Source organism: Panthera tigris, chromosome C2 (assembly GCF_018350195.1).
Source record: "Panthera tigris isolate Pti1 chromosome C2, P.tigris_Pti1_mat1.1, whole genome shotgun sequence".
Classification (NCBI taxonomy): Eukaryota; Metazoa; Chordata; class Mammalia; order Carnivora; family Felidae; genus Panthera; species Panthera tigris.
Genome location: NC_056668.1, coordinates 103,647,219 through 103,675,162, shown reverse-complemented (window position 1 = coordinate 103,675,162; position 27,944 = coordinate 103,647,219). Strand labels below are relative to the sequence as shown.

General features: G+C 35.9%; 1 protein-coding gene across 6 annotated transcripts in view; it reads right to left on the bottom strand.

The window, feature by feature from the left end:
* IFT80 (intraflagellar transport 80) overlaps positions 1–27,944 on the bottom strand; it is a 140,406-nt gene that overhangs the window by 109,682 nt on the left and 2,780 nt on the right. For 4 of the 6 annotated variants that reach the window (XM_042956575.1, XM_042956577.1, XM_007086253.3 and 1 more), the window contains exons 2-5: positions 15,377–15,459; positions 12,722–12,943; positions 2,742–2,852; positions 1,188–1,256 (exon numbers count right to left, since the gene is read on the bottom strand). In XM_042956575.1, the coding sequence (XP_042812509.1) occupies positions 1,188–1,256; positions 2,742–2,852; positions 12,722–12,943; positions 15,377–15,413 (439 nt within the window). In that variant the 5' untranslated portion in view covers positions 15,414–15,459. Of the gene's footprint in view, positions 1–1,187; positions 1,257–1,530; positions 1,659–2,741; positions 2,853–12,721; positions 12,944–15,376; positions 15,460–27,944 lie in introns of those variants that run through there. The other 2 variants (XM_042956578.1, XM_042956579.1) reach the window with 2 other exon arrangements.

The following is a 27,944-nucleotide window of genomic DNA, read 5'->3' as shown; positions in this document are numbered from 1 at the left end:
TTCATGGATAAATATTCTATTTGGAGATTATCTGTAGCAAATACTTAACCTCAGGAGATAACCATTACCTAGTATTTATGATTACCTAAATAACTACTACCTATTATTTATGGTGGCCCTTTGCTAAAATTTGGTTAATGTGCAGCTAAGGAAATGTAACTATTTTAACACTATTCTAAGAGTACACATGACTTAAAAAATTAAATCTGGAAATTTTTGGAAGTCATTAACTGGAGATACCTCACAATATGACTTTATCATATAATTCTAAAGAATTATCTACAACCTGTCTCTAAAGATCAGCTGATATGTGTTCAGATCAACATTAAAACTGCTTTACTATTACTAGATAAAATCTAATTAGGAAAATAAATCTGCTACATGCACACACACACACACACACACACGCACACACACAAAATCCCAACGGGAATGACCACTGGATTGATTTTATGGGCACTTCTTTCCAATTAACATAGAAAACTAAGATGTTGCTCTAAGTACTTGTAGTTTACCAAGTTTTGAATCATCAAGGTATCTGCTCCCTTCCATGAGTAGACACCAAATGTAGAATACAATTTAGAAAGGATGATAATATTATGAGCTTATTAGGACTTTTTAAGTACGGAGATACTTTCAATGTTTTCTATTACTATTATTTACTTAAATAGACACCCAATCCTATTCCAGGTAGTATATGCTCATAAGGCCTCAGAATTATTTTTAAAAGAATCATTAGCCTTTAACTGCATTTATATAGATTGACTAAAAAAGCTAGGGCACCAGGGTGGCTCAGTCGGTTAAGCGTCCGACTTCAGCTCAGGTCATGACCTCACGGTCCATGAGTTCAAGCCCTGGAGCCTGCTTCTGGATTCTTTGTCTCCCTCTCTCTCTGCCCCTCCCCCACTCGTGCTTTATCTCACATCTCTCTCCCTCTCTCAAAAATAAATAAACATTAAAAAAAATTTTTTTAAAGAAAAGAAAAAGCCCTTGAGTGTTTCTTCTATTTCTTGGCTCAAATAATACAGTTATCATGGCCTATCAGGCAACATGGAAAATAAGAGGAAAAAGTGTAAATAGGAATAAGAGATTTCAGGTTTGAACCCAACCTAAATCTGTCTTAAGAACTATAATAGTCTGTTTTTAAAAGAAACTGTTAAGACATCTTAATTGATTATTATATGTACCTTGCTGAGCTAAAGTTGATCTTAGCATCCCAGTCTTTGACCAGATTTTTATTTGTCCATCTTCTCCAGCTATAAAGAGAGAATAATAATTGATGTTTTCATCTATAGAAAACAAATTTAAACATTAAATGTGCATATAAAAATCAATATATCATATTAACACATATTTAAAATTCGGATACAATTTACTCATTAAATGACAGTGTTTCATAACTATAAAATTTAATTGAAGTTACTCTGAAACAATTTTATCAGAGTAAGCCCAACTTCCATGCCCAAAATTTTTATTTTTTTTCCTTTAATCTTAGAAGACTTATGAAAATATTATTCAAATAATACTTTCATTTTCACTGAAATCTCCACCCTACAATTCTAAGAAAAGTGCCTTCAGTGCAAAAGAAGGGTTGCAGGCAAATTCCAGTGAAGTGGGGAAAGAATGGAGTGAAGTAGTAGCCTTCTCTTTTGAATAGCTTGCCTAAAAGAAAAAAGAGGAAGTTGTATCTAGAGAGAATTATTTGTTAAAGGCAGGATTATTTCATTATTCTCATTTTCAAGATGGATAATATCTGAATACATTTATATGCTGAAAAAGAAACCCCTGGAAAAGGACAAGTTGAAAAAATAGACAAGAGAAGGAACAACTCACTGAAAAAAGTCCTAAAAGAAAGCCCAGGGAATAGGTTGGTGGTTTTACTATGTATTCACAAACTCTTTGTTATTCCTCCTTTTAATAGGTGGAGCTTAATTTCTCTCTTCTTCACAGTGAGCTATACTTAGTGACTTTCTTCTCATAGAATGTGGTAGAAATGATAGAGAATGACTTCCAAGGGTGGTTCAAAAAATATATTGTGTCTTCCATCTTGCTCTCTCTTGGATCACTCACTTATGAAGCCTGCTGTCATGTTGTTACAACACTCAAGCAGCCCTACAGAGAAGACCGTGTGGCGAGGAAGTAAGGCCTGCTGCCAACAGTCAGAGAGGAACTAAGGCCGCTTGCCAAGAGCATGTGAGTGAGCCATCTTGGAAGCAGCCCCAATCAAGCCTTCACATTATTAAAGCCCTATCCAACAACATGAGTCTGAGACAGAACTACCCAACCAAATTAAATCTTCCTTGTCCCACAGAAATTGTAAGATAATACATGTTTACTGTCTTAAGCCATTACCTTTTGGGGTAATTTGTTAGGCAACAATAGATAACTAATACCATAGACAAAGATGAGAATACTTGCAGTAAAGCACGAGATGGGAGAGAGATGGAATGGGGGTAAAGGTCAGTTCAATAAGAATATTTTGAATTTTAAAATTTTAAAGAATTACAACTTTTATTTATCTCATAACTGACCATTTCAAAAGTCTTGACAGAATATTCTCCATAAATCATATATTATTAATATGACATTCTGAATTATAACATTATCTAGCAGGTTAGTTCAATGCTTTGCCAATTATCTGCCCTTAAACAATGAAAGACACTATTACTAAAGAAAATATGATTCAAAGAAAATTTTCCTTTAAAAAATTCGTTTAAAATGTCATTTTTGCGACAACTTACCTGTAACTAATGCTGTTCCTTCATAATTCCATCTTCCTGCAAGAACTGCTCCACAGTGAGCTTCTACACTTTTTTCCACTCTTCCTAACTTAGAAATCAGATGAAATTTACCTAAAAGAAATTATACTTGAGAAATCTATTTGGATTTTCTCAATCAGCAAATATCCGTTGAGTTCCTACTGCTAGATTAGCATAGTGCTAGGCACCGGAGACATAAAGACAAATAATATTCCTACTCAAATACTTGTTCCTACTGTCTTTTTTTAATGTTTATTTATTTATTTTTGAGAGAGAGAGAGAGAGAGAGAGAAAAGGAGAGAGAGGCAGAGAGAGAGGGAGACAAAGAACCCCAAGCAGGTTCCGCACTGTCAGCACAGAGCTCTATATGAGACTCGAACTCACGAATTATAAGATCATGACCTTAAGCCAAAATCAAAAGTCCGACTCTTAACCGACTGAACCACCCAGGCACCCCAATTGTTCCTACTTTCAAGGAACAAACAAATCTATTGGTAAACAAGCCTGAAAACAAAATTAGAAAATCTTGAAACAAGTGGTGTAATAGAAATATGTACATGATGCTATTATGATAGATTAGAGGGACAACAAAACTTCATTGGGATATGGCCAAAGGGGGCCAAGAGAAATGTCAAGAAAGCCTTCTAATTCAGCAGGGTTTTGCAGTCTTTGTTGTTGTTGTTGTCATTGTTGTTGTTTGCAAGATACCAAAAAGCTGGTAAAGGTGTAGAGGACAGGAACCAGGACAGTTAAATGGTGTTAAACAATAAACTGAGGCATAACAAAAAATTTTAAGAGTTTATTTGAGCAAAAATCTCTTCTAATTGGGCAGCACTTAAACCAAAAGTGGTTAAGAGTATTCCACCAACAGGAGCTCAGGGAAAGACTTTTATAAGGAAAAGGTAGAAGCAAAGTATGGAAATTATTGATTGGCTATAGCCTAAGGCCTAGTTGGCTGTTTATGACTGGTTGTGCTTTGGTTTCAATTTCAAAACTTTAAAGTGTTTACAGACAGATTTTGGTTTGCTCAGGCCAGCCAAAGGCATTAGGGCCATCTCTGTTTAATGGTCTTGTTGTTAACTAATTTAATAATTGATAATTCCAAATTTCAAAATACTTGCTTTATATGATTTTACACTGTGCCAGGCACTAGGTAGACAAAAAGGAGCAGGCTATTTGGTTGCTGTCCTCAAAAAGTTCACACATATACAGGCAAAAAGTAAAAACTGACAACTTTAAAGGACATAAGCAAACTATCTAAGAGATGTCAAGGGGATACATCAACTGTACAAAGAATAACTACTACAGAAAGCTGAGAAAAGATAGTGTGGTTTTGAATAATCATGAAATCTAGTAATACATAGCTCATAATAATATAATTAAGTACAGTGAAATTAGAAACTTCCCCCAAATCAAAAAAATATATTTTTCGCAAATAATCAATGTGGCTATCTAATCAAATTTTGCTTGCAAAAATTTATTTTGTTTGAATTTACTTTTAGTTTAAGGCTTTTCAAGAATCTGGCTTAATATTAACAATTCACTAAAAATATATCTAAGATGCATAAGATGGCTTTAAAACATTTCTCTGGAAAAGTCTCATACAGATGACTTTGAAATATTTAACACCTAGCACCCTGTGGTTATTTCACTAACCACCTACCCATTCTTAACAAAAAAGTCATTCCCTCTTTTTTACACACAGTGCACATTATTTGCAGCTCTGTTGCAGTTTTTATTGGGCTGTGATTCATATCAGGGCAGAAGGCCATATCTTAGTCATATTTTTATTTGCAATAATACATTTACATAATCAGCATTTGTTAAGCTTAACTAATTCAGTAACCATCTCCTAACTTAAAAAAAAAAAAAAAAAGACTACTCTGGCACCTTTTTTTTGTCATTCCATCCGATAGCTTTCTTTTCTCATCATTCATTTTCTAGGACCTTAACAATAAGCTACCGTTTTCCTTCATCTAACTACCCACTAGCAGCATCTACTTTTCCCTATACATTTTTCAGTGTAATAAAAATACTTTGAATTCAACTGTCATTATTCTCTTCATGAACTAACTCAAAATTATATGGGATTTACTTTTTAATGCATTGCTTTACAGAGAATATGCAAGGGGGGAAAGCCTCAAAAGAGGAAAACTGTAAAGATGACAAAGTGGAAAGCTACTTCTGTGGCCATTGTTTACTTTACCCAGTTCTGTTCTCACTAAAAGTTAGCTTACTGCCTAGCACAGAATATCCACATACTAAACAACTGTTGCATATAATGAATGAATCCATCACCAAAGAGATTAACCAAATAACTCTTTTTTTTTTTTTAAGTTTTTTTTAACGTTTATTTATTTTTGAGACAGAGAGAGACAGAGCATGAACGGGGGAGGGTCAGAGAGAGGGAGACACAGAATCTGAAACAGCCTCCAGGCTCTGTCAGCACAGAGCCCGACGCGGGGCTCGAACTCACGGACCACGAGATCGTGACCTGAGCCGAAGTGGGCCGCTTAACCGACTGAGCCACCCAGGCGCCCCTAACCAAATAACTCTTAAACCAGAAATGAAGGATCCAGAAATTTCCTTTCAATCCACTCCATATTTGAAAAATTGTATGTATTTATATCGTTGATATTTTTTAAAGTTTGTTTGTTTATTTATTTATTTTGAGAGAGGGGAAAGGAGGGGCAGAGAGAGAGAGAGAGAGAGAAGGAGAGGGAGAGAGAGAATCCCAAGCAGACCTGAACCAATATCAAGAGTCAGATGCTTAACCGACTGAACCATCCAGGTAACCTCGTTGATATTTCTTATCCTAAAATACCTAATACGGACTTTCTGACAAGTGTTAAAAATTATTCTTGCTTCCTATGACCTTACAGAAGACATACACTGGGACAACTAGGGTCAGCTCTTTGCATAGATTTGGCGCTCAATAAACCTTTGGCCTTAATATTTTGTCTGGTTACAAATTGCTTTAATAGCATACCCAGAATAAAGCATAAATATAAAATTACATATATAAAATATTTTTATTTTTTTTAATTTAAAAAAAATGTTTAAGTAGGCTCCATGCCCAACATGGGGCTTGAACCCAGGACCCTGAGATCAAGAGTGACAAGCTCTACTCATTGGGCCAGCCAGATGCACCCACATATCAAATACTGTATTTTTAAACTCCTGGTTATCCATTTAACTATTTTGGTTCTGCTCTCTAACTTTTCTATAATCTTTTTAAAATGCAAGACCAAACTAGAGATCAATTTATTCCCAATTATTTGCTAGGGGTGGGGTTGAGAAGAGAATATAATCAATATGATTCATTTACTGATTTATTGAACAAAAAATGGATTTGGATAACAAACTTGGATATTTATATCCTGAGGTATAAAATTAACCTTTTGTTCATTAAATAAAAAATAAACTTTTTAAAAAGAAGGAAATGTTATAAAAGAGAAAAAGAACAGAGGAAACATTAAAATTATATAAAACACATTTCTTAAAGTTAGAAATGCCTTAGGAAATGTCCATGGAAACATGAGAGAGCTTGGAATAGGGTGTTAGGAAAAAGGACACATGAGCACTTTTGCAGACTGCTTAATAGAAGAAATGATTTGGCAGACGGTTGCAAAAAGCCACAGAGATCTGTAACCAACCACCAACTTATGATAAAAAGAAATGAACACACAAATTCTTTTTCAAGTGGGATTTTTAAATGGACAAATTAACTATTAAAAAAATATGGGAATTACTTCAAGATACCTAATACAATGTATTAAAAAATCATCTTTTGTTGGGGGGTCTGAGTGGCTCAGTTGGTTAAACATCTGACTTCTCTATTTCCACTCAGGTCATGATCTCACAGTTCGTGAGTTCAAGTCCCACCTCAGGCTCTGCACTCACAGTGCAGAACCTGCTTGGTGTTCTCTCCCTCCCTCTCTCTGCCCCTCCCCCGCTCACGCTTCCTCTCACGCTCTCTCTCTCTCCCTCTCAAAATAAATTAATTAAAAACTTTTAAAATATTTTAAAAATAAGAAAAAAATTATCTTTCTGTAAATATAATTTAAGAAGTGTTTAACAGCTTTACAAAAGATTTTATACCAGAATTCCTTTATATGGCAGCTCCCCAAATCTATTTTACATAATTCAATTATTTTTAAATGTAAATCTTTTAACACATTGTTATAGAAATAGATCTTCTAAAAAGTAGTATACAGCTGCATGAAATATTCAAAAAGAAGTAGTAATGTTGGGAGAGAATTACTGGTAAGATAAAATGCTTGGCAAAAGTCTGCCTTCTGTATTTCAGGACCTGCTGGCGAATCTCAGGGATCTCTTTTGGAATGTTACCACCACAAAGAAGAGAGAGGGGCTGAGGGGGAGGGAACACTGAAAGAGTGAAGAGCAAACTCAAAAACACTACCTTCTCTGCCAACATTGGGGGAGAAAGTTGGTGGCAACTAGAAAAGAGAATCTCCTGAGCAATAAATTAAATTTTGAAAAAAAGAATTTTTTTAAGAACTGGGTTAACATCATACAAAATGAAAAAGTCCTAGAGATCTGCTGTACAGTATTGTGCTTATAGTTAACAATACCACACTGTATATTTAAAAATTTGTTAACAGGGTACATCTCACGTTATATGGTTTTTTAACCAGAATAATATTTTTTTAAGTATCATATAACAAAGAATATAGCACTGATATATAAAATGACCTCAAGTGTTTATCTGGCAGAAAACCCCTTGACCACCTCCCGTTGGCATATACTTTATTCTTTTTTGAACATTTCTTTTTCATTTATGGATGATCCTTTCTATCTTATCCTTCTATTTCTTTTCTTTGATCTACCATACTTTTCCCTCTCTTTCATAAGATCCCAAATATTCCTCATCCTAGCTTAGAAGAAAATACTCAACTACTCTGCTTTGGTTCTCTTTTTTTCCCACATCTAGTTGTGGCATGTTATGTTACTTGTTTTTTTTTATACAGTAAACCTTAAAAAAATGAAATGTTAGTTTCTCATAAGTCATAATATAGTTATATTTATATATTTAAATAAATTTTGCAAATTTATCTTTTAAATTACATTTTTAATTTTTTTCCCTATCATAAAGTGTTCTATCTAAAGCCAATTTGAATTTTTTTATTTAAAAAAATTTTTTTTTCAATATATGAAATTTATTGTCAAATTGGTTTCCATACAACACCCAGTGCTTATCCCAAAATGTGCCCTCCTCAATACCCATCACCCACCCCCCCCTCCCTCCCACCCTCCATCAACCCTCAGTTTGTTCTCAGTTTTTAACAGTCTCTTATGCTTTGGCTCTCTCCCACTCTAACCTCTTTTTTTTTTTTCCTTCCCCTCCCCCATGGGTTTCTGTTAAGTTTCTCAGGATCCACATAAGAGTGAAACCATATGGTATCTGTCTTTCTCTGCATGGCTTATTTCACTTAGCATCACACTCTCCAGTTCCATCCACGTTGCTACAAAGGGCCGTATTTCATTCTTTCTCATTGCCACATAGTACTCCATTGTGTTTATAAACCACAATTTCTTTATCCATTCATCAGTTGATGGACATTTAGGCTCTTTCCATAATTTGGCTATTGTTGAGAGTGCTGCTATAAACATTGGGGTACAAGTGCCCCTATGCATCAGTACTCCTGTATCCTTTGGGTAAATTCCTAGCAGTGCTATTGCTGGGTCATAGGGTAGGTCTATTTTTAATTTTTTGAGGAACCTCCACACTGTTTTCCAGAGTGGCTGCACCAATTTGCATTCCCACCAACAGTGCAAGAGGGCTCCCATTACTCCACATCCTCTCCAGCATCTATAGTCTCCTGATTTGTTCATTTTGGCCACTCTGACTGGCGTGAGGTGATATCTGAGTGTGGTTTTGATTTGTATTTCCCTGATGAGGAGCGACGTTGAGCATTAAAGCCAATTTGAAATAGAGATCCAAGCAACTATTCTTTGAGTGTAATTAAGTAATCTAAATTCAGAGAAACACTCAGACAACAGAAATTATCAAGACTAAGTATACTTACTATCCATATTCACCAGATAAAAGTCAATCCTAATATACTATTGAGTTAAAAAAAAAGGGAAAATGCAAAGAAAATATATGGTATGCTACCTTCTGTGTAATACAAAAGGTGAAAGGAGAAAATATGAACTATCTGTTTACTTTTGCCAGAAGACAAACAGGAAGGATGAAGGATAAACCAGAACTAAAGAAATTGTTTACCTACAAGGAGTAAACAGAAACAGGATGTATAGGATAGGGTGAGGAGGAGTAGTGACATTGCTCTGAGTATATTTCTTTTTTTTTTTTTTTAGGTAATTTATTGTTGAGTATATTTCTTTTTTTTTAATATCTTTTTTTTTTAACGTTTTATTTATTTTTGAGACAGAGAGAGACAGAGCATGAACGGAGGAGGGGCAGAGAGAGAGGGAGACACAGAATCGGAAGCAGGCTCCAGGCTCTGAGCCATCAGCCCAGAGCCCGACGCGGGGCTCGAACCCACGGACCGCGAGATCGTGACCTGAGCCGAAGTCAGACGCCCAACCGACTGAGCCACCCAGGCGCCCCAAGTATATTTCTTAAATATAGTTTTGTCTTTGTGGAATGATGCATATTAATGTTTTACATATCCAAAAAATAATCAAATCAACAAAGATGGGGGAGAAAGGAAACTTTCAATGGAAAACAAACACAAATAATACTTTAACTATATTCTAAATGAATAACATACCAACAGTTAAACAAAGGGAAAATGCAAGTAACTTTTGAACAGAGGACTTTAACTCTATATACTCAGTATAAAGATAAAAATGAAAGTAAACAAATATTAAACTCTAGTTTTCTGCAGTAGTATAGATTAGCCATTCTGAAACAATCTACTGTGTATTGTAGAATTGAGCAAGTGAGTAAATATATTGAGAATAACAGGAGCCAGCCTCCCTCACTGTTTCCAAGTATAGAAAAAAGAAAGACTAGAATTAACCCTGTGGTGTTGAATTGGTGGCATCAGAATGAACTTACGATTTTTAGTATAGAAAGGAAGGAAGGAAAGAAGGAACAGAGGAAAGGGAAGGAAAGAAAACAAAGAGAGGAAAGAGGAAAAAGAAGGGAAGAAGCGCAGGAGAAAGAAATCAATAGCTATAGATACGTACAGATTTTTGTTTTATTTTGTCTTGTCTTGTTTTAGAGCGAAAGAGTGCACATGTCAGTGAGGGGAAAGGAGCAGAGGGAAGGAGGGAGGAAGAGAGAGAGAGAGAGAGAGAGAGAGAGAGAGAGAATGTTAAGCAGGCTCCATGCTCAGTGCGGAACCCTACGCAGGGCTCAATACCACAGCCCTGAGAAACCTGAGCTGGGAACCCTAGGAAACCTGAGCTGAAGCAAGAGTCAGACACTCAAATGATTGAGCCACCCAGGCACCCCAGATATGTACATTTTTTAATATACATTTATATTCCTATTTCTTAGCTCTCTGAGAGGCCCTTGAAGCAAACACACCCCATTGAAATATTTGCTAGCACTCTCACCTTGGTTTTTAAATACCAATAAGCACCAAGAAAAGAACAGGCGTCCTTGGAGAAAAGGATAGTTTGGGGACTGGGATTGATAAAGTACAAGATGAGCCCGAAACATTTTGTACCAGCAAAGAAGTGCTCAAAAAATAATGAGGAAACATTACCAAACCCCCCCCAAAATTCATTGGAGCTGGCCTGATAGGTCTCCACTGGCCAAATCTGGGACAATTTTCACATTAAAATTTAAAAAATGATAGCAACAGGAGACTCAAGAAATAAATAAGATTATGAGTCTAATCTGACATAAGTAAACAAACACGGGTGAGAGAGGGGAGGCTCTTCTTGCAGCAGAATACCAACTAATCAATATGGAAGGAATTATGAAGTTTTAAAAGAATCACCATTTGGCATCCATCTTAGTAATAAATGATTCAGCCAAATATCATCAATAGATGCTTAAATAGTGGGAGGAAGTTTAAGGAGGAAGAGAACACTTTTATGTAGTCTGAAAGTATCCTCTCGTAAGTTATTTATTAAAACAGAAAAACGGTAACTTTACAGTGGCTTGATTTAGTGAATACAACCTTTCAAAGTAATCAAAGTTAACATCACCAATAATAATGCTGGGTCAAACCAGCATCACAAATCTCTCAATCTGATACTTTAATTATTGCTGCTAAGAAATATGTAAACTGAATCTAATTATGAGGAAATATCAGACAAACATAAACTGAGGGACACTCTGTAAAAATAACAAGCCTGTATTCTTCAAAACTGTCAAGATCATAAAAAAGACTGAGGAGGCTCTAGATTAAAGGAGGTTCAAGAAATATGACAAAAGCAATGTGTTACTCTGTACCAGAAAAGAAAACAAATTTCTATAAAAGATATTATTAGGACAATTATTAAAATTTGAATATGAACTATATATTCAATTTAACATCAATGTTAAATTTCCTGATTTTGATCACTGTATTGTGGTTATATAACAGGAAATCCTCATTCTTGGGAAATGCACTGAAGTATTTATGGTTAAAAGGGCATGTCTATAAAATAACCTTAAATACTTAGGAAAAAGACATGTGTGTGTTTGTGTGTAGTGTCATAGGGGGTGGGGGAGAAGAGAGGGAGAGAGCCAATGATAAAGTATATGGGACAAAATGTTAACAATAAATGAATTTGGATAAAGATATGCAGGAGTTATGTGTATAATTCTTACAACCTTTCTGTAAATGTGAAATTATATCAAAATTAAAAGTTTTTTTTAAAAAAGTCAACCCTTCATTTTATCATCTGAGGTAAGCCAAATTCTAGCTGTGGTTCAGAATTAATCTTCTAAGTGCCAATTACTTTCACACAATATCTCATTTAATCAACATTCAGAAAAAATAAGGTTAAAACAACTATCATAAGTTGTGTCTGTAAAAGAAGTGGAATCTGATGTGATCGTTTGTCATTACATGCCTTCCTGTCCTCGTTACAAAAGCCCTCTTCTCTTTCTCTTTCCCTTTCCATGGTGGCCTGGGGCCTGTTGTATTCAGTCAACCAGTATCCCATTCCCTTGACTAAAGTGATTCTTTCATGGGCACATGACCCAAGTTTGCACTTGCCTGCAAGAGATAATGAGGAAGCAGCACCCTCTCTGCTGACATTTCTTTTCTAGGATGAGCCTTGGGCTGCTGGCTGCCATCATGCTCCCCTTGTGGGGAGAGCCCATCCAAGAGATGGTAAGAACAGGGGCCTAATGCAGCTGTGCTTGAGGATCTACCCCTGGAGTTAGATGAACCAAAAAACTCTATCTGTGCATAAGTAAGCCACATAAGTTTCCATTACTTTTGATGAATGTATTTTTAATTGACATAGTAGGTAAAGTGTAATACAGACAAAAACAGGTCAAGTTGTTTCTATGAAAATAAAAACATTCCCTCAAAAAGTAGAAAAGTCATGCATTTTACTCACCAGTAATAAAGCTACAGTCAAATTAAATAAATCTCCAACTCTGTTAAGTAGAAATTAACATGTACTAGAAAATAAAGACAATATTTAATAGCTTACTAAATGTTGCATTGTGCCCATGTTTTTTTAGTGTGGTTATGTCATAAAGTTAAACTTGAAGAAATTAGGAACCAAAACTTATAATAGTTTAACAATTATTTTCTGTGAGATCACAGAAAAAGTAAAGGCAAAAGAAAGCTCAGATCAAATCCCAGGATATGCCAGTTTAATTCACTTCCTTTCATGACAATAGTTTTATAGCCTATACACAAACCAAATGACTTCACAGAATATGGATTAAATGTGTAAATGAAGGTATGCAGATCTACAAATATCAGCTTTGTAAAACAACTAAAAGCATAAGTCATACCAAGATACTATGTCTTTTAAATACAAAGATGAGCATATAACATTTATCAAAAACTTACCATCAGAACTTGTAAGGACAAAGCTTTCTGCTTGAGTTTGCTTCTTTATGCCTAAACTTTTTGGAAACCAGTGAAGATCTATTGGGTAAATATCATCAGGAAGCTTTACTATCTGACTTGTTTCACTTGTTAACAAGTTCCACTTCACTATCTGGTGGTCATCACTACATGAATACAGTTCTTCAGCAGTAGTCCAGCCCACACAGCTGACTAATTCTTGATGTGTCAACATGTTAAGGAGACATAAAACACACAAAAGCCTTAAATCTTAATAAAATAATTCACAGATGCAGAGTATAAGAAAAAATAAGGTCAAATGTTTCAAGGTTCTCTATATATTTTCATTTCATAACTTTCATATTTTCTCCATAAAAAGGAAAATAAGTATCTACCACAACAGTTGTAAGAAGAATGGAAAGCAAGAAATCCGCATGACAAAAGAGGAAAAAAAGAAAGATCTGGTGACATGAAAAATTTTAAATTGTGGTATGAAATATTCCATAAATAAGGCCAAATGATACACAAAGACATCTAACAGATCAAAAGGTATGAAAGGATATACACTAAACAGTTGGGGATAGGTGAGAAGAAAAGGGAACTATAATTTTAAAATTTACATATATCTGTATCATTTATTAGAATAAACATGTATTATTTTGATAAGTTTTAAAAAATCAAGGGTTGAAGACTGAAATCTAACAGTAAAATACCTGCTTAACTTACACATTGTAATAACAACTTACCTAGGAAAAAACCTACAGCCTAACTGCCAAAACTAAAATCTTACCAAATTTTTTTACATTAAATTCAGGAAACAATTCAGTTATAATTTACTGCACCTACATGGTGCATAGCACTAGATAGATATGAACCCTAAAATTCCCACCTTATTTAACCCGTTTGTTCAGTCTCTGATTTATCACAAGGATTTCTACAAATTGAGGTGTTCAAGTTTAGCCATCTCTTCCTCCATCAGAACAAGCTGCTTACCCTGGCAGAACTGTGTATCTAGGGAAGGCATTTCAGCTCATCATTTACGAGGGACCTTTGTCTTCCTTATATCTGGGTTTCTGTATTACCAGATCATTCCTAGTTGGGTTGTTTTTTCTCTTGTTATTGTATAATCCTTTTACTTCCATCGCTTCTCACTACTGGTTTTTATTGGCTTATCTGAGCAATCAATAAACTCCAATGGAAAAAAAAAGACAATGTGCTACAATTATTCTGGAATATTCTAAGATTTTTTAATACTTCAAAATGATAGATTAAGAAAATAACCAAAAAGGTAAAAGAGAAATTATATGAAGAGTTTAACAGTTTGTACAAATAGGTAATAATGTGGCATTGTAATATTCAGAACTCAAAATATAATCTAAATAAAAGGACCTGACTATCACTAGATCATTACTGAAAAAAGTGCTCCAATACAACTGCTATAGCCTAAACAATGTCAGGTAAAACCAAGAAAGGAAGAAAATACACATATATGTGTGTGTGTGCGTGCACACACACACACACACACAACACACCCATTCCAAAACAAAAAAACATTAAGTTTACCCTTATATAAAGTGATGTGAGTACATGTCAGACATGTGTGATGTTTCTTCAAGAGTATGGGAGAAATGAGGGGACTAACAGATTCAGAAAGTTTAGAAACTGTCATCATTCTTCAACTTGAAAAGGTAAAAGCAAACAATGGACACAGTCAAAAATCTGTAAAATTGTATAAAGCATAAACTCCTGAAGGCACATTTTGAAAAGACAGTAAACATGATTTAAGGAAAAACAAAGGGAATTATATCTTCACTCTAAAGGTAAAATAAGATAATATAAATTTTTAAAGTTTGATCAAATGTCCAAACAGTCCTTTGCTATCTCTGATGAAGGACCACATTTTTCTCTATTTCAAATATATTGTAAAACATTTTGTAAGATAAAACATAAATGAATTATTAGAAAAATGATCTTATATTTGGGTGTTGTGATAATGTCAAATTGCTACAAAAATTTCTTACCTCTTACTTTCTAATTTCTGTACGTGTCCCTTCACAGACCTGCAATAAAGTCTACAGATGATTCTTATAGAAGCACTGATATAAATAACTAAGAATGAAGGTAGAGAGGCCTGTCATATTTTCTTGACACATTTTTAGGTATTCTTACTAACAAAATATAGGGTCATGCATTTGAGAAAATATTTATAATTGCTACCTTCCCACATGAAATAATAAAGTCTGACTGCTCAGATTTCCCCAGCTTATCCTCCACTTTATCATGAGTATGAAGAAACAGAGCAGAGCTCAATGAAAACATACGAGATCACACTAGCAAAGAAATTATTTGGTTTTTAAAAAAGCTGCTCTTCAAGATCCTACTAAACAAAAACTGTGTTTTATGTACTTAAGCTTAGTACTTAAGTAGGGTAAGAAAAATGTCAATAAGAATTTGAAAGTAAGATTTAGAGCAAATAGTTTGCTATGGAAAATTACCTGCAAAACATGATCTCAAATATTGGAAAAACAATGTAGCTAAATTGCCATTAAAAAGAATTTTTAAAAATCTACTCTTTAGAATATAAAATAGAAAAAAAAAACTTTTAACAATACTCTAGTAAGATGATCACAATAAGGTTTGTAAGTATCAAAAGGATATGTTTTGGTTCTTTTAAAAGAGATATCTTCAGTCTCATGTCTCCACTTTCAGCAGAATTTTAAAATGCCACTTGATTGCATTCACTGTAAAAATAAAAGTTAAAGGGAAAATATAAAATCTGCATTAAAAACAAACACATGTACACAAAAAAATAAAAGCAAACAAAACATATTAGCACTCCAAGGACACTGAAACACCTTTAATACCGCTGGCATCAAATACACGGAAAGAGGAAGAAACTAGTCAGTGTGCTAGTCCTGCCAAGGAGTGACTGGAAGCCTTGGGTTGGACTCCAGAGGTCCTCTACAACCTGCCTGAACACACTAAATCTGACCAGGTAAATAATTTCCAAATGCTGTCCTGGGGCCAAATCAAAGGACTCTGTAAACTGGAAACCCCTTAATGGCAGATCAATATTGGTCCTATTGAATGGTTTATACATTAGAATAAATTTCCAAGGTCAGATCAAGGGATCAAGGCCTTAATTTTAATGGACCCCACATGGAAATATTATGACATCAACAACCTAGTGGTCTAATCTGAGTGTACATTCTTTTTTTTTTTTTTTTTAGTTTATTTACTTATTTTGAGAGAGAGAGAGAGAGCGCACACGCATGCCTACATGTATGAGCACGAGTAGGGGAGGGGCAGAGAGAGAGGGAGAGACAGAATCCCAGGCAGGCTTCTCACTGGCAGTGCAGAGCCCAACATGGGGCTCGAATTCACAAACCATGAGATCATGACCTGAGCTGAAATCAAGAGTCAGAAGCTTAACCAACTTAGCCACCCAGGCACTGCAACCTGAGGTGTACATTCTACTGGAGGTAAATACGCTGCCCAATAGTTATGGTTGCCATGGTGGCAATGTGAAAAATAAGTGAGTTATTTAAGGAAGAGGTAATAAATCTCTTATAAAAGTTACATAAAAACCACAATATAATTGCCAAATAAAAATATGGAAAAAGAAGAGTAATACTCCCCCAAATAACCATGTCATCAAACAATATAAATCAAATGGAGCTTCCTCAAAAAATTAAAAAAAGAATTACCCTATAATCCAGTAATCGCACTACTAGGTATTTACCCAAAAAACACAAAAACACTAATTTGAAAGGATATATGTACTCCTATGCTTATTGCACCATTATTTATAATAGCTAAATTATGTTAGGAGCCCAAGTGTCCATTGATAGATGAAAGGATAAAAAAGAAGTGAGACATATATGTATATATAATGGAACACTATTCAGTCATAAAAGAATGAAATCTTGCTATTTGCAGCAACATGGATGGGTCTTGAAAGTATAATGCTAAGCAAAACAAGTTGGTCAGAGGAAGACAAATATTATATGATCTTACTCATATGTGGAACGTGGGAAATAAAACAAAGGGGAAAAAATGAGAGAGAGAGAGAGAGAGAGAGGGAGAGAAACCAAGAAACAGACTCTTAACTATAAAGAACAAACTGATGATTATGAGAGGGGAGGTGGGAGGGGTGATGGGTAAAAAAGGTGATGGGGATTAAAGAGTGCACTTACCATGAAGAGCACTGAGTAATGTATAGAATTGTTGAATCACTATACTGTACACCCGAAACTAATATAACACTGTATGTTAACTATACTGGAATTAAAAAAAAAAAAAAACTAAACAAAAGGTATAAACTAAGAAAATGCTAAATTGAGTCTAATTTATAGTGACAGAATTCTGAGTAATATCACTAACCTAAAAAGAAAAAAAAAAATGAAAGTGTATTTAAAGGAAAAAAAACAACAACCCTTCACCAAGTAGAAAATTACTGCTAAGTACATTAAAGGAGGTGCTGAGTATAGATTAAGTATTCAGTAGGCCTCCCTTAGATAATTTCTCATTCTCCCAAATCCAAGAAGACTTTTAGATCAGCAAGGTAGTAAATACAGCTGTATTTCAGAGCACCTTTTTCACTTACTCTGCTCATAAATTTGTTAGACTAGGTCGGGGTGAGAGTAACAATAGGGACTGTTAAAAAAAAAACCACAGAAAAAAATCTGAAGTTTTATGGTCAACCAATATGCTATTGGGGTCAGAAACCTTTCTCTTCCTGCTAGTTCACCTAGGGAGATTTCTGTTCTTCAGAAGTATGCATCTGTGTATAGTAGCCAGAGCAAGAACACACTTTCTCCTAGGCATTCCTTCCAAGCTTACTTTTTGGTCCTTAGGAGCACCTTTTGTACTTTTCTCAAAACTCCTTCCTCCCTTTCATCAGAACTTCTCTAATTACAGGGGAAACGAGCAAAAACATTTACGAAATGTTGCTTTTTCACAATAATTCAAATTCACCAAGCTTATAAGGATTTTAAAAGAATAAAGGCAGAGAAATAGTTGCTTCTGGAAATGACAACACAATAGATAAGAAAATATATATACAATCTGAATATATAATTACACTCAGACACTTAAAAGATCTTTAGCAAAGACATGATGTATCCTACATCAAAATACCTCAAATTGCTGAAATTCATAACACTTAAGAATAATTCCTTACAAAGATATTATAATCCCATATAAATAGTAAAGGCAGTATGGTGTTTACAAGAAAGGTATCTGCAACCATTCAGAAACGTGGTGCCAAGGAATCAGAGGGTGGCATTCTAACACTGGGAAGATTCTCCCTTGCTCAGACAGATTTTCCCCATACATCCTATTTAGCTGAGATCATCTGCATAATATGTGCATTATGATGTGAGACTGGAGAGAGGAATAATGGAAAAGTAGTATTCGAGCATAGCCAATTTGGGGAAGTGCAAAGCTGTCTGAGGACTGCACTGAGGCTTTTTTTTCTGGTCACCAAGGATCTGACCAGTCAATAGTATTTGGGGAGAGGGAGTGGCTGGGGTAGGGGAGATAATTGTAAGAAAATCTCTAGAGGATAGCTAACTTGATTTATTTTGCAACTTTATATGGGAAGCAGATGGGAACAGCTATGCCTTTGCTACTAAAAATCATTGATCATTGATAAATTGCTTTTGGTTCAGTATGGGTCAACATTCATGGGGCTTAAGAGGAAAAAATATGCCCAGCAAACCCTGATAGTCCAGCTACCAAAATATACTCCAAATCTGGTCACTTCTCTGTGCCTCCATCATAGTCCAAAGCCATCATCATCTTCTACATCCATTACTGCAGTAAACCCAGAACTAATCTTCCTACTCCTACACTTACCACTTCAAATTCTTCTAAGTACAGCAGCCATAATGCTTTTAAGGTTAAGTCAGATCACAACAGCCAGTATTAGTCAGTATGGCTAAGACACAAGTGAGTGAAGGGAGTGGCAGGAAATTGGGAACGAAGAGGAGGGACACACAGATCATGAAAGGGCTTGGAAAACCACGATAAAAGCTTTGGTTTTTCTTCTGAATGAATGGAGAAGCCAGTAGAGGGTTATGAGCAAAGAAGTGATATGATCTGACCTACATTGTTAAAGTGGCAATATGGATGGTATGAAAAAAAAAAGATCAAGGATGAGCAAGACTGAAAGCAGAGAGGCCAGTTAAGATTTCACTAATCCACAAGAGAAATCAAAGTGGCTTGAATGAGGAGGGTAGTAATGGCACAAATGGTATGAAGTGGGCACATTCTGAAAATATTTTGAAAGACGATTCCACAGGATTTGTTGATGTATTGGGTTTAAGAGAAAGAAGAGCCAAATAATGACTCTAAGGTTTCAACAGGTAGAATGTAGTTGCCATTTACTGAGATGAAGAAGATGGAGCGAGAAACAGGTTGGAAGGAGGATATCAAAAATTCTGTCTTGAATTTGTTAAGTTCAAGGTGTCCATTATACATCCAAATGGAGAATTCAAGGAGAAAATGGATATCCAAGTTTGGAGTCAAGAGAGAGGTCAGAGCTGGAGATCTCAATGAGATATTAGTTTGTGGATTATCAGCACAAAGATCATATTCAAAACCACGGTGTAAGATAAGACTTAGAACATAAAAATGTGGTAGCTTCAATGGTCTAGAAGTCCTAGGGAAGTCTGAAGAATTGTCAACATTAAGATTCAAGAGGAAGTGGGGCACCTGGGTGCCAGAATCTTCTGGTTAAGTGCCAGAATCTTGACTTCAGCTCAGGCCATGACCTCACGGTTCATGAGATAGAGCCCCACATCAGGCTCTACGCTGACAGCACACAGCCTGCTTGGGATTCTCTCTCTCCCCTTTCTCTCAGCCCCTTCCCCGCTCAAGATAAATAAACATTTTTAAAAAAAGATTCTAGAGGAAGTAAAACAGAGAAAAATAAGTGGAGATACATAGACAATGGGATGCTTAAAACAGATTTGGGGAGAGAATGTAGATATTGGTAATGATAAGGTAGGTTAAGACTGTCAAAGTGGGTGTATGAGATCAAGGAACCAAGAGGCCAGGGAAAGGAATGGATTTATTTGTGGATGTTAAATCACTGAGAATAATGATAATAATAGTGGTGGGGGATAAAGACAGCTAGCCAGGTGCTAAAATATTCATTGAATGAGGAAAAATAGAAAAGAGACCTACAGCTGACTACAAAAAGACAGGATAAAGAATGGTTTAATCTGGTAGGACTCCTTTTAAAGGGACTAGGGAATTTTAAAGAGGAAGAGAAAGAGACTCAATTGTCCAGATACATCAGTGAAGAACAAGGCCCTTTGACATACAGGATTCTGGGAGGCAAAACAGCCTCCACTTGATGAGGCCAGGGGGAAAGCAGTTTCCTTAGATTTAAGGAGATTTCCTTAGATTTAACCAGATTTAGGTTAGACTAACAAGGTAAAGCAATCATTCAGAGTAAAAGTTGAGGATGCAGATTTGGCCAATGACACACCGTGAGTTCAAAAAGGTAGAGTTTTAGATGGGGAGGAACTAAGAGTTTGGGACAGATGGTGGGAAATGGTAGAAATGGCCGGCTGCCCCTCCAATATTCACTCATCCCTGCTTCTGTGGTAGTAGAATCTGAATTTTTACTGTATACCTTGCTACCTAGAGTAAAACTATGTTTCCTAGGTGCCCTCAAAACTAGTGTGGCCACATAGGGCATTAACAATTCTGAAACCCACATGGAGATACTACAGCATCATCAACTTAGTGTCCCAATCTGGGATTTACACTCTGGGGGGTTAGACAACAATGCTCAACAGTTGTGGTTAGCCACAGCAGCAATATGAAAAGTAAATGAGTTACTTAAGGAAGCCATTTTATTAACTCTTATAAAAATTTTATAAATCACAATATAACTGACAAATAAAAACTTGGAAAATAAGGGGTGCATGGGTGGCTCAGTTGGTTAAGTGTCCGACTTCAGCTCAGGTTGTGATCTTGCAGCTCGTGAGTTCAAGCCCCGCGTCTGACTCTGGGCTGACAGCTCAGAGCCTGGAGCCTGCTTGGGATTCTGTATCTTCATCTCTCTCTGCCCCTCCCCTACTCTCTCTATCTCTCTTTCTCTCTCTCTCAAAAATAAATAAACATTAAAAAAACATTTTTAAAAAAAAATTGGAAAATAAAAGTAATACTCCTGGGGCGCCTGGGTGGTTCAGTTAGTTGAGCGTCTGACTTCACCTCAGGTCATGATCTCACGGTTTGTGGGTTTGAGCCCTGCATCAGGCTCTCTGCTGTCAGCGCAGAGCTTGCTTTGAACCTTCTGTCTCCCTCTCTTTCTGCCTCTACCCTGTCCTCACGTGTGCTCTCTCTCTCAAAATAAATAAATAAACAATAGTTTATTTTGAGAGAGAGAGCGAGAAGAGGGGAGGAGCAGAGAGAGAGGGAGAGAGAATCCCAAGCAGGCTCCACACTGTCAGCATGGAGCCCCACACATGGCTCATCTCATGAGCCATGAGATCACAACCTGAGCCAAAACCAAGAGCCCAATGCTTAACCAACTGAGCCACCCAGGCACCCATCAAAAATAAAGACATTAAAAAAATAAAAAGAGTAATACTCTCAAGCCATGTTATCAAGGCCATGTATCACAAAGCAGCAACAAGATAGAAGGAACCAAGATTCTTGACCTTGTGGAGAGTCTTATCAGCCTTGTATCACCTATTCGCAGATAGAGAATAAAGTTTTATCACGTGTAAGTTACCATCATCAATGGCTAAACCTAATAATGAACTAACACAGGGAATTAAGAGTCATAAATGTGGACACTGATGTATACACGGATGTAAGGTATGCTGGAATAGTTCCAATGGTCTTTCAAGGGAAGGTGGATAGGCAATTTAAATTGTTGCCTTCTTTCTGGAACTGGCCTCTTAGGTAGCTTGTAGTTTGATGCAGCATTTTGTAAGGGAGGAAGAAGCAACCTTCCTAAGAGCACATGGAACTCTGTGGGATTCCTTTTCAGTCTGTTAGGATCTACTTCCATGGGCAGTTTAGGGAAGGAAAGGAATTGCAGAATTATAGAGTAAATAAATTTCACCAGCCTTTTCTCCTAATTTTCCCAACCTTAAACTGTGGGCTCAGTCTCTGTACCTCCTCTATAACTACACTCATCACCATGGTGATATCACCTAGTTTCATGGCTTCCTACAAAGTCAAATATATTGACTACATAGTGACAACTTACAATTTCTTATCTCCAGTTCAGACCTCTCCACTGAACCTGAGTTTTATATCTAACTGATTATTTGACAACTTATCTGAATGTCTAACAGACATCTCAAACTTGGGATCCAAATAAAACTCCTGATCTTTCCTCCAACTTCACTCCTTCCACAGCCTTACCCATCTCAGTAAATGGTAATTCCTTTCTTCCACTTGCACAGGCCAAAAACTTTAGAATTACCACTGACTCTTACATCCAAATCCAATTTTTAAAAGTGAAAACTTTTACACTTTGTCTTCAGAATATCTGATTTTCACCACTCCCAATGCTATGACTCGAGTTCAAGGTGCTACCATTTGTTAACCTGAATTATAATAACCTCCTAGTTGGCCTCTAACCCCTCATGATCTGTACTCACCATGGCAGCCAAAGTGACTGCTTTAAAATAGATCATGGCATTTCTCTGCTGAAAATACTCTAATGGCTTCCTATCTTACTCAGAGTTAAAACAAAGTTCTTACAATGGTGTTCAATGCTTTTATTAATCTAATTCCTCTAATGGTTAATTTTATGTGTCAACCTGGCTACACAATAGTGCCCAGCTATTTGGGCAAATGCTAGTCTAAATGTTGCTGTAAATGTATTTTTTAGAAGTGTTTAACAGTTACATCAGTCAACTTACAGTAAAGCAGATTACCCTGCATACTGTGAGTGGGCTCCATCTAATCAGTTGAAGGCCTTATGAGCAAAGACCATAGTTTGCTAAAGAAGGAATTCTGCCTCCAGACTGCAACACAGAACGTTTGTCTGAGTTTCCAGCCTTTGGACTCAAGACTACAACATCAACTCTTCTTTCTCTGGAGAGCCCTAATATACCCATTATTTCTCTGACCTCACCTGTTTCCTCACTCTTTTCACTCAAATTGCTCCAACCACATGAACCTCTATTTTTCTTCTAACATACTAAGCATACTCCTGCCTTGGGACCTTTGTACTTGTATTCTTTGTCTGAAATCCCTGCCCCTCCCCCATAGCTGCGTGGTTTACTCCTCTACCCTCATTTACATGTTTCCCCCAAAGTCACCTCAGTAAAGCCTTCTCTGTATACCCTATTTAAGGCCATTTGCCATATTATGCATTTTACTTACCGTTTCCCCTTCTAAAATGTAAGCTCCTTAAGTGTAAGAATTTTTGTATTTAGTTCATTCCTATATCCTCTGCAACTAAAACCATCCTTGCATACAATAAAATGGAATCAGCAAGCATAGCTCATAAGTGTAGAAGTTAAAGGTATATGAGTGTACATATAATGATATTTAAGTGTAGAGGCTAAAGGAAGAAACAGAATAGTAGCTATAAAGGCCTTTTAAACTAGGATAGACCTCAGTATGTTTGGGAGCAAAGGAGGAAGTACCAGTGGAGAGAGAAAGATTGGCAATACAACAGAAGTAGAGGATAACTAAGACAGCATGGTCCCCCATGAAGTCATTTGATCATGGACACTGATAAACTGTTCATTTATGAATGAACAGTTCACAGAAATATATATACAGACCATCAGAAGGCAATCAAAAACATGAAACAAGCCTCAGTTATAATTAAAGAAATGAAAACTAAAACAACTAGATACCATATTTCTGTTATCAGAGTGGTCAAGTGCAAAATACCCAGAATCCAGTGCTGGTGTATGGAGAAACAAATACTCCCATACATTACTGAAGGACAGGTAAATTAGTGCTAATGGTCATTCATTCTTTTGCTCTCCACTCCAAAACCTTTGACTGCTATGAGTCTTTTCCCCATTATAAAAAAAAAATTATTACCTCTCTAGCCTTCCTTACAGCTAGGACACAGGCAAGTAGCCCAGACTCCGCCAATCTGACACATCTGTGCTTTATTTTGGGTTAGAAGCTACTGATTCAATGGAAGTATCATATAAGGAATCTGCCTCAGGAATAATTCCTAGTCACAGGAATTTATCATATACATACAAATGTACACCAAGATATCTATGCAACTACATAAGCCTGTTTATTACAGAACTCTGTATAGTTCTATCAAAAATGAAATTTAAATGTTTATGACAAATCACACACTCATGTTGTGGATATATGTACTTATAATGTGAAACAGGGTTAGAACCAAGAAACTAGAACTAAGAATTAATGTTAAGAATTAGACTTAACATTGTGCTAATTGAAATAATCCAGTCACAAAAGAACAGATAATATATGTTCCACTTACATGAAGTACCTAGAGTAGTCAAATTCATAGGGACAGAAAGTAGAGTGGTGGTTGCCAGGGGCTGGGGGCAGGGGAGAAGAAGAATGAGAAGTTATTATTTAATGGGTACAGAGTTTCAGTTCTGCAAGATGAGAAGAGTTCTGTAGATAGATGGAAGTGATAGTAGTATAATAATATAAATGTACTTAATGCCCCTGAACTATACTTAAAAATGGTTAAATGGTTTACAAAAAATGGAAAAAAAGAATTAGATTTAAGAATTAAAACTAAGAGGTAGAATCACTAACAAAATGAGAAAAATTTTAGGCAGGAAAGAGGGAAGGCATAATTTATCAACTTATAGATAAGAAATAGACAAGCCTCAGTAGTGAACAGGAATGTGAAGAATAGATAAAGCACAAGAGCTAGATCATACCAAGTTCTGTTTGGGTCATTTGCATACTGGCTAACCTTTGGGTATTGATTAAAACTAATACCCAAGTCCCTATTTTTGACTACCCAAGTCCCTATTTTTAAAAGCGCAATTTTTATGAACAGTTTTCTAAATTGATAGCTCTGATCAGACTCCTGTGACTCTTTCCCAGGAAAGCAAGGAGGAAGAGAGAGGCAGATCTTTTACTCAGGTTTGTCCCACCATAAAAATACTTGCAGACTTGGGGCACGTGGGTGGCCAAGTCAGTGAAGCTTCCAACTCCTGATTTCGGCCCAGGTCATGATCTCACAGTTGGTGAGATCCAGTCTGGCAACCAGCTCTGCACTGACAGTGAGGAGCCTGCGGGATTCTCTCTCTCCTTCTCTCTCTGCCCCTCCCCTGCTCACTCACTCTCTCTCTCTCTCTCTCTCTCTCTCTCAAAATAAATACTTTAAAAAAAAAATCACTTGCAGACTAGAGCTAAGATTTCTTGCCTGGCAGGGAAGAGAGAAGCAGGCTCATCATTTCCAGGGACAGATTCAAAGTCATAACAAGCAAAGGAAGCAGGCTTATGAAAGGCCATAGAGTTCAATTACTAAAGACCTCCAACCCCATCCCACTCCAATTCCTGTATGCATTTGCTAAAGTATATGTGTATGCTGTGGTATTTACATTTCCCTGCAATTCTAGCTATGATTATACCTAGCTCTCACCAACCAGACTTTTATTATTCTTGTTTGCTATATTTATAATCCTTTTGCAGGGTGACCTGATAAATTCTAGCCTATAAACCATGTGATTCTCAAATCTGGAATAAGAAGTCATCTTTCGTTCATCCTTTTAATTCATCACCTAGCATAAAAGAACCACAGTCAGCAATATGCTAAAGTGCTGTGCAACTATTTAAAAAATGAAATGAATCTGTGTGTATTGAATCTGTATGTATTGATACAGAAAGATGTCTATAATGTTTAATGACAAAAGCAAAGTTAGCAGTATTATATAAAACACACTTTTTTGTATAAATAAAAAGGGATATATGTTTAAGCTCGTGTATTTTAAAACATTTTTCTAGGAAGAGGAGCAAGACAAAGGAGACCTCCGTGAGGGTAGTGACATTGGGATGAGAAGGGAGGCTTTTAATGATCATTTTATGTTTCTGTACTGTTTAAAGTTTTTACCATGTTCATAGTATTTTATATGTCTATACACTTATATATTTAGCATAGGGTTATCTGATTGGATGATGGCCCAGTTTTCTTTACACATTTCTGCATTTGAAAAAAAAAACTAATAATTTTTTTTCATAGGATCACCATTCTCATTCTCTTTAAAGTCTCTACTGTATTTGACCCTCTTATTGAAACTTTTACCTACTGATCTTCCAGATACTGTATTCTGTTTCCTTCCTTATATAAAATAGGGCTAACAATACCTACTTCACAGGTTGGTTATGATTAAATGTATATAAAATATCCAGTAAAGTGCCTGGAACATAGTAAGAACTAAATAATTATTAGCTATTCATAGTGAAAATTGGTTTTTGTCACTCTACATACATTCACTCTTTTCCTAGCTACAAAGAATTTTTCTCCACTACCCCACTTTTAGCCCATGTGGCTTCAGTGAAGCCAGCATGAGAGAGACTAAAGCCAATTAGAACATTCCATTCCCTTTGCACAGAGACTGTTTCACAGGTGGCCCAGGACTTTTATTCAAATAAATGATGGAGAAGAAAAACTCTCCTTACCCCTGGTCTTTAATTTTAGAAGATTTGAGGCTGGAGTTACCATAGCCATCTTACCGCACCAAGGGAAGGGCCTGTAGGTGCCAGAGACCACTATATGAGAGTAATGCCAAGACAACAGAATGCAAAGCAGAGCAAAGAAATCCTGTGTCTTTATTTGAACACTAAATCCAGTGACACTCACCTGATTTTTCGATTATGGAAGCCAATTTATTTTTTCTCAAGACAATTTAGATTAGGTTTTCTTGTTACCTGTAATCTAGAATCCTGAGACATTACATAATCATTTCTTTCTAGATTCTAAGAAGTGACAGTTTCTGGTGCTATTCTCTCTTTATTTACAACCTTAAAAACTAATCTATTTTTATGTTTCAACCATTCACATAGTATCATCTCATCCTATTTTCTTCCCTAACCTATATTCTCTTTCTCTGCTGCCCACTGGATATATCTTTCCTAATTCCAACCTACATGAATAAAAGTAAACTCATTTTTCAAAACAGTCTTTACCCAGAAAACCATTCCATTTCCTCACTTCCTTTTTTTTGTGTTAAGATAGGTGAGAATTTCAATAACATTAATGTACTAATATACGAAGTGCATGTATATACATATATATACACACACACACGTATTATACATATGCTTATGTGTCATATATAAAATGTATAATATGTAAATGTATAACATTGTATTATCAAGATGAATATACACCATTATCTATGCTGTTCTATAGTCAATTTATTAATCTTTCCTTTTTAAAGATTTTATTTTTAAGTAATCTCTACACCCAACTTGGGGCTGAACCTTGACCCTGAGGTCAAGAGTCACACGTTCCACTGACTGAGCTGGTCAGTCCCAATCAATTTATTAATCTTGAACAAATTCTCTAAGTATTTATTCATTACTTACATAAACCCATGTTTATTTATTCATTTTTATTTATTAATTAATATCTAATTAATCCAAATATTTATAATTAACTAAAACTTGATTAATATTTTTAAAGGTTTATCCACAAATCTAATATCAGACTTTATGAATGTTGAAACCACATTAGAAGACAGACAAAAAACATTTTTCTTTTTTTGGGGAGTGAAAGAGAAAGAGGGAGAGGGAGAGTGTGCGTGGGGGAAGGGCACAAGGAGAGGAAGAGAGAGAATCTTAAGCAGGGCTCAATCCCCTGACCCTGGGATCATGACCTGAGCCAAAATCAAGAGGGGGCACCTAACCAACTGAGCCACCCAGGAACCCCCAAAAACATTATTATGATGACAACAAAACTTAACTGTGCACTTAAGGAATTGCAAATGTGGATTTGAATTCTAATTCCAATTGTTCTCTTTGAATTTATTCTTATTTCTTCCTATGTGGTACAGTTTCACTTTTAAAATGTAAAAAGTGAGGGTTCTGTTCTCAGACTGCCTGAAATTACACATAATGGTTGTTAGTAGATGATTTTGGATCAGAAAGATGAGACTTGCTTTACTTTCCCAAATGACTGCAAGTTAGTCATCCCAATCTGACCAGCTTCTTTTTATAATTAAACTGTTAATTTCATGAGAAGTATCCAAAGTATTGAAAGGGATCAATCAAGTCTTTTTTCTTG